Raw genomic sequence first — 7,827 nt, 5'->3', positions numbered from 1 at the left:
TTTTGAGAATCATTTACAGTCGGACCACGTCGGACAAGCAATTTCAAGTCCCCGAGAGACAGAAATCAGACCATCTGGACTTCTCTACCTTCTTCCGACGTCCCTGGCACCCACTCCGACCCACTCCGACTATACGTGGTTTTCTGAATTGATGGTCTATCGATCTGCAAGCGGCTGGAAGGTGTAGGCCGAGTTGATGCATTAACCTTTTGTGGGCAGTTTTGATGAATCTCGGTGATTCTATTGGCTCAGAGCTGCTCGGCTAAATTCGAGCAGGAGCAAATACACTCTAATGAGTCAGCTATGTTTTGAGTAATTACGCAAAATCCGCCACTCAATTTTTGTCATCGCAACGAATATGGGCGTTCATCCTATGTACCACCCTCTCGAATCATACGGGTGACTACCGATGAGCCCCAATGTTATCGGAAATCTCTGTGCGGATGTGAGCATGGATTGTGTCCATTCCAACTTGAACTCGGGTGGTCAAGTCGGTTGCTAATGACCCTGACCTAGCCCGGAGAGCCTGTGAGCGCTCCGACACTCGTCACTGTGATCCCGATTATTAACCATGACTGGCGGTGATTTGCATCCAATGAGCGAGCGAACGGACGAGCTATGCGCTGGGCCTTTATGTGCAACACCTGTCCGTGAATTTGCGGGTACAGCGTTCAGCGTTCCCTTGTGCCATTCGTACGGGGATTGAACCATGATATTGTTGAAATTTGCTTGTGCAGGATCCTCGGAGGAAGTTCACGTCTGCTGCTGACTGCTATATCCGCGTAGCTGTTTGCTGAATATACCTTCTCTATGAGACAGCAGTCTCCTACGAGAAATTACCGAGTCGCATACCTCTTACAATATAGTGGTGAGCAAACATCTTGAGTATCTCTTATACTAATTGCGTTTCCCGCCATATATAGATAAGTCGGATGTATAAAAAGACGTTGGGCACTCGAAAGGTTCGCTAACTGCCCGCACATTGCAGCCTCGCGACGTGTATTCTTATCAAGGCCCTCTGGACCCGCAAGGACCCAAGCGGCACTTACAACACATGCTCCACGAAGTGAACGTTTCAGCCGATGGTATCACTCGGGCGCTCAACGTTCCACTGGATAACTACGTTCTTTCCGGCGAACCGGCTGCAAAACTTCCCGCTCACTGAGCAACTGGCCGAAATATCATCCACGCTGTAGAAGTCTTCGTGAAACAAGCATATTCTCCCGGGAAACTTCGGGGCTCAACCATGACATTATTGCGCAAAATCCATTGGAAACGACAAGAGGAGTCGAAGTGACCTGGTATTTACGTTCTGTCGTTCGAAACACCCTCTTACGGTCATTAATTTCTAAGGCAGTTACTCCGCCCTGTGTATATTGTGAATCTCAGGTGGGTACCTCCTAAGTTTTCTATTGCACAGTATCCCAGACCTCCGTATGAAGCGTCTATACACAGGATGCTCAGTGAATCTAAGGCGGCTACGGTGAACACGGTCATGTGCAACAAGAATTGTAGACACTTCCGCGATATCGACTAGGAAAGACGTGAGAGACGATGTCTTGCTGGCGAGTCTTCGTACCTTTGGCATGGTATATGAATCCATGACGGCGCCGCCTGCCGTAGCCACTGAAGTGCGCAGTTTTCATAAGATTGAACTCAACTCCATGCGGTATCGGTGCGTTTTACAGTTGAGACTGCAGCTCCGCGCTATTCAAGGCCGCTGAGCATAAATACGTTTGAGGGGGATGCAGCTGGCACTACACTATCCGCAATGGCAAAGTCGCATGCAAGTTTGGAGCTCCAGAGTCTCTCTTCCTCTGCTGCTACCTTACCTGGGGAAGTCGTTAATTCTTTTGCTACCTCTACTATCTACACTGTCCCCGCATGCACTATCGGCCAAGAATACTCGACCTGGATTCACCCCAACGGCTGGCAGTACTTCCAGTACAAACTTCAAGGCAACAGTATCATCACGCATGTCGATCCACGGCTCAAGATGCATGGCGAAAAGACACTCGAGCCTTACGTCCGGAAACTTGAACCTTTCCCCGATGAGAACTATGAAATAGGTTTGAGCGAAGGAAAGGATGGTACTCTGCGAGGGGTCATATATGTGAACCACTCACTACGCCTGGCATCTGAGGAAATAGCCCGCGTGACCGAGGCGCATACCTTGGGCTCCGACTGTAGGTGCACAGCCTGTGGTTCAGCGCATGCTCTGTTGACTATCACATAGCATACGATGAGCATATCGAGTACTGGACGTTCATGATCCAACATCCCGCTCACAGTCCCTTGCCTAAGGGTACCCTCAGCGCTGCCAAACAGCTGCTGAAGTTATATATAATGGGTACGCAGTCCTTCATGTGTGCCTCTAATCCGCTAACTTTGCCGTAGATGGTCTGCGACGGAGGACAGAGTCACATTCGCCATTCTCCTTAGAACAAACAAAGCAGATGCTCTAGTTTCTCGAGAGATACGAGAAGGATTGCCCTGATCTGGAGAAAATCCGAACTCCTTACAAGGAGGATCCCGAGTCCTTCGATATTCCTTCTAATACAGCTGCCATGTCAGCCCTCGCATCCTTCGTCATGTTGGCTACCAGTACGTTGACGCTGCCCTCGCTGCCGCGAGTATATTAACCGCCTACGTGTGCTAGTCCGCCATTCCAAATTACATAAGTATGGCCGGCACACGATAGATGAGGATAACTCTCCACCCGAAGAGCATGGAGTGCTCTTTTACCTATTGTCTGTTGGTCTCTTTGGAGTGCCTCGGGAATACCTGCGGCGGATCCGAGCAGCATTGACTCTCATGAAACTCCAAGGCAGAGTCGACGTATGGGCGGAATTCCTGGACTCCTTCGACAAGGAGCTAAAGATACCCATACTAGCGGTACGTGCAAGTATTTCATTGTCAGTTTCCTCTTTGACTCGTATCTAGGCCACTGTGATACTAGCGTTCGCGTCTCTACTCATGTTAATTCCGTTGCTTATTGATGTCGTACTGTAGGGCGTCCTGTTCTTTCCTGGCGGTTGAAGGGATAGGCGATACCCCTTTAACTATGCTCCTTCTTTCGATTACTTTCACAATGGGAAGCCTTATGACCGGCAGCTTCCTCCAATCCCAGGCCGAACGTATGAAATGCTTTGATATCATCGTGGGATTTTGCTGCTCTTACCTCTACGTCGCCAATGAATACTGACAACAAGTTTCATAGAGCTGCGAATCCGCTGCTACCTACGTCTTTGCAGTATTGTTCAGCATCCCCGTCGCGCTGCTGACCTGGGCGACAGGCATCCTTGCCGCAGCGATACTTGCGTATACTGCGCGCGGATTCCAGCCTGAGCCTGGTCGCTCCGCCACGCACTTTGGACCAGAGACCTATGCGCCCGTTTTTGCCTCGAGCTTCACTTTCCTATGCCTCGGCTGCATCATGTTTTTCTACTTCCGCGGAGTGCGTAATCAGTACGTACGGACCTCTGCTCAAGCACAGCCAGTGTAGTTGGGAGAGAGGTCTTTCTGTGGGCACCGGCTCTGTTAATGTGCTTTCAGACTTTCTCGGGACTTCCTAGTGTATCAATGGCTCGGACGGATGCTCGGTGTACTACTTTTAGGGTTGACTTAGCTCCTCATATTTATTTGAAATGTTGTTGCACCTAGGTTTGTTGGGACAGCAGAACCTAACCAAGAGGCTTTCGGAATTACACCTCACATGAAGCATGAATAATTCCATCCGCGCTATATCTCCAGGCGGCCCGTGAGGACGTTCGCACGGATACATAGCTATAGTGTCATTTTGTATGTTTTCATACGCGTGGCTTGGGGGTCATGCGCACGGCCCGAGGGTTTGAGTCCCAGTGCACTTAATAGTACAAGACGAGTCTGTGGCGCAAGGCGTCGGGATTTCAACCCTTCTACCGCCCCAGCGTTTGTTTCAAGTCTGAGGACATCCTCTTAGGTTCCATGTATCTGATGGAATAGAGAATATTAATAACATCGAAAGAACATCCGTCACTCTTACCAGGACTCGGAGCAGAGGAGCTCCCAACACTAGAAAGACGCACTATCACATTATCGTATTACCGATTAACAGCCATAAGTTGAAAGGGATGGAGCCTGTTCCGACATACTTTGCAAAGCAACGGCGAGGCTTGACTGACGGACTTCGGTGAGATCCACTCTTTCAAAATTGCCAGCCGCTATCGCTTGCTCAGCCTGAGCGGGTGCATGGGTGAGCAAAAAGGCGCTGGACTTGTATACCTCAATTCCCTCAATCAAACGGATCCAACATCATCTCTGCCCCATAAAACCGCGAGAAATGGGATCTCGCTTGGACTATAGTGTTGAGGCTGTCCATTATAATGGACATGCACACAAACAGCGCCGATATCAGTTAGTTCCCCCTCTCCCTCATACAGTGTTACACAGGGTTCGCGCCGACACCATGAAGTTCGATTCCGCGCGGACAAACATGGAAGTGGAAGTTCGGGGGATGGCCCTACCCAAATTAAACGCCGCCCAGCATGCGACGAATCCCGCCTCTCCCCAGAGGCAGCTGGCCAGCAGGACTGCCGATGATTATGACGAGCACTGCATCCGCCAACTACCAACTACTGCACGAGATCGGGTACCGGGACCCCGAGTTCGCAGCGGCCCCGCACGAGAGGACGGTGACCAAGCGCAGCCCGCGCTTGGCTGGGACGACGGAGGCCCGGAGGCCCGCAGTCCCGGGGGACCAGGGCGCGCGGACCGCCATCCGTGCGGCGACCGCGAGCTGCCCGCGACCATGTCCAGGCTCGCCGCGCGACGAGGAGGAGCTGAACGCGCAGACGGCGTCCTTCTCGCACGGGCTGGACGAGCCGCAGCGCGCGATCCTCCCTCTCAGGCTGTAGGAAGAGAGCAGCCGCGAGCTGTCGGCGGCCACGCCGTGCTGAGGAATATCGGCGGCACGCCGTTAATTATGTTCGTAGATGCGTCGCTCCTGGGAGAAAAAGGTAGCGACGGAGCTGCTCGCGCGCCCATTCGACACGGGATACGCCCGTCTGGCTGAACAGCGGAAACCGGGCGGTGGATCAGCGGATCCGAGCAGGACGGGGCTGGCCAGCGGTGAGGCTGCAGGGAAATTGAGCTGCATGAAGCTGGAGGCAGAGGCAGTCATATTGCACGTGGCATCCAAGTAAATGAGGAACCGCCTACCCGATTCACGCGTTGCCAGTTGGCATATCAAGGCGATTCCTGATATCGCGTTCGCAATCGTATGTCATTACAGTCCATCATCCCAGCAAGAGAGTACGCATACTCGCCGTATTTTCACGCTTGCGCGTGCCACAGGAAGCCGCGAGGGACTTTCTGTCGTTTCCTACAGAACGCGTGGACGGGGATGGGTTCAGCGTGATTGGACTCTTAACGCAGTTCTTGCAAAGGCGGCAAGGAGCAGACTGGGACGCAAATGACACCTGCGGCCAGGCCACGCGCGGCTGCGAGTCGACGAAAAGAGATAATGGATCATTGCTTTGTCATAGGGATCTGGGAGGGATTGTACAGCGTAGCCCCTCCTGGGGACGCTTGCATCGCCGGGCCGTGCAGTTTAGAAGAGGTCAATGGATTAGGTCGACGAGCAATGCATAACGTGAAGATACAGGCTCAGAGGATCTGACACTGTCGATTTTAATCCTCGCCAGGTCGTCACACCTTGGATGTCTTATATTCAGGTGTCACAGGCCTAGGGACGGTAGCTACATTGATGTCTGCGATGACGCTCACTGTGGGACTATTGTCGGCGTAGACAGTCGTCGGGACCGCCCCTCCCGCGGCTCTGGCTGGGCTTTATGATCGGACGCGCCTGAATGTCGACCCACTCGCGGCCCTATATATATCTGTATGATCAAACCGGACCGTATCTCCCCACGTTCTCACTTGAACTTCATAGCGAAAGATTTTTCCGATCTGTGGACGTCGAATGCCTGGCCGAGAACGTGTTCGTGGGTCCCCAAGACCGACCTATCGCCCGCGAGTCCTCGCTTGTGTGTGTGTGTGTGTCTCTCTCTCTCCTCGCTTGTGTGTCCATCCACCCGTCAGTCGCGACTCGCGAGCCAGTCATCGTCGGTCCTCGCACGCTCGTCGCCTGCGAATCCCATAAAAATTGAGTACGCCGCGATGGAGGAAGTACCCACACGCCGGAGCGACAAGTCACAACATACGGTGGCGGGCGAGTCCAGAGAACGATCGGACATACGTAGCGGATGACGCGGTTTGGGTACCCGCCTGGGACTCAGGTTCGTGGATGTCGGGGGTTCGAATTCTACATCGTAGTGATCAACCTAAGGCATCGTGATATCCCCAAGATATCCCTGCCGACCTTGTCGCCATGGCCAGCATGCCGCGCTCTACGAGTCTACGTACATAGCAGCCACAAATACAAGACGACGTCACCCACCACCCCAGCCCGATCACCGAGGGCACCGCCACACCCTCGAGTCGCATCGATATATCTGCATCCGCGACAAGTACATCTGCGTGGGAACTGACAAGCGATCACTGTCCGAATCCGAGCGTGGCTGAAGTTGGAGGCGCATTTATCACGTCGCGTTCGGGTGCCCCTCGGTCCTGGGACCTGTATGCGAGCAGAGGCGCTGGGTGGGGCGGGGGGTTTTGGGATGGCAACTTGACCTGGATCTCAATTTCACCTGTCACTTGTCGCTGTCAGGCCAAGCTCGATGCAGCTGCAGATCCCATCCTGTCTGAATCATGCGCAGAAAAGACCGGGTGGGGGGGGGGCACGGGAAGCGAAGGAGCATCAGGCGGGATCTGATGCGCCCCTGCCCACCCATCAACGAGCCCGGGGCGCATGTAACTCGTTTAGCGTGCTCCGGTTGGAATATTACTAGCATGTAGGCTAGACGTGTCCATACGCAGCTGTGACAGACGCCACCGACTGGAGATCACGTTGTTCAAGTCTAAGCCCAAGGTGATGAACGAGTCGTAAGCCAGCGCGACGTCGGGATATCTGACATATGCATATCCACTGCAGCGGCGCCCTGTCGGGATGTCACCTTCTTCACGGTGATTTACAAATTGCAGGACGATCTGGCAGAGATCTCGCCCCGCTCTACATACTTTGCACCATCCCACCGCCAGCCCGTCCTCCCTAACGCGTCCTAGCCCCGCGACCCTCGCGACGCCTTACTGGAGTCCCCTCCTTGTATTTCAGTCCGCATTGTATTCAGGACGACACGACACCGCGACGTTCATCCGCATTTGCACGTCCACTTGAAGCAGGAACGGGAGACGAGAAGTTCCCCCGCAACGAAGCGAAGCGAACACACATCTTCGTCGTTCTAGCCGAGCCCCAGGAAATCTAGGAACCGAGCGACGCATTAGATTCGGCGAATTTCAACCGCGCGGCCGACCACGGAGGTACAAGAGGGACAGAGGCGCCTGCGCTGTTCCCAGCATACACACACACATCGCCCCATTCTTCACGGCACTACATCTACGTCAGGGCGCTACCCCCCTGCTGATCCCCCGCAGGCAGCCAGGATTCGAATCTCACCGGGGGCTGGCGATACATCCACACACGCACTGAACGAACGAACGAGCGAACGAGCGAACGATGGTGTCCACGATCGCACCCACCAATACCCACACGACCATGGACGACGCGGACGCCGAGCAGTGGGAGGCGGAGTACGAGCAATCGCCCTGCGCGCCCGCGTGCGCGCCGCCGACGGACACCTCGCCGTACCCCAACCCGCCCGCCACCCCGAGCACCACGTTCCCCTCCATCCCGCCGCCGTCCGCGCCCTTCCCGGAACGCGCGTCCGT

The 7,827-nt window shown here is 54.2% G+C and overlaps 2 protein-coding genes across 2 annotated transcripts in view; both read left to right on the top strand.

Moving 5' to 3' along the window:
• Positions 1-2,567: 2,567 nt before the first annotated feature.
• GLOTRDRAFT_132697 (uncharacterized protein) lies at positions 2,568-4,895 on the top strand (the record flags this gene model as incomplete). Its single annotated transcript, XM_007871579.1, has 6 exons — positions 2,568-2,604; positions 2,660-2,895; positions 2,944-2,960; positions 3,013-3,160; positions 3,221-3,468; positions 4,526-4,895. 6 exons carry the CDS (start codon positions 2,568-2,570, stop codon positions 4,893-4,895), a joined length of 1,056 nt encoding a protein of 351 aa, XP_007869770.1.
• A 2,679-nt stretch (positions 4,896-7,574) lies between these two features.
• Positions 7,575-7,827, top strand: part of GLOTRDRAFT_123030 (uncharacterized protein) — a 2,780-nt gene continuing 2,527 nt past the window's right edge. The window contains exon 1 of the mRNA XM_007871578.1: positions 7,575-7,821. Coding sequence (XP_007869769.1) covers positions 7,616-7,821 — 206 coding nt within the window. The 5' untranslated portion in view covers positions 7,575-7,615. The remainder of the gene's footprint in view (positions 7,822-7,827) is intronic.

This window comes from Gloeophyllum trabeum (assembly GCF_000344685.1).
Source record: "Gloeophyllum trabeum ATCC 11539 unplaced genomic scaffold GLOTRscaffold_00014, whole genome shotgun sequence".
Classification (NCBI taxonomy): Eukaryota; Fungi; Basidiomycota; class Agaricomycetes; order Gloeophyllales; family Gloeophyllaceae; genus Gloeophyllum; species Gloeophyllum trabeum.
Note: the sequence above shows the minus strand (reverse complement) of the source record. Positions and strands in the feature narration are given on the sequence as shown.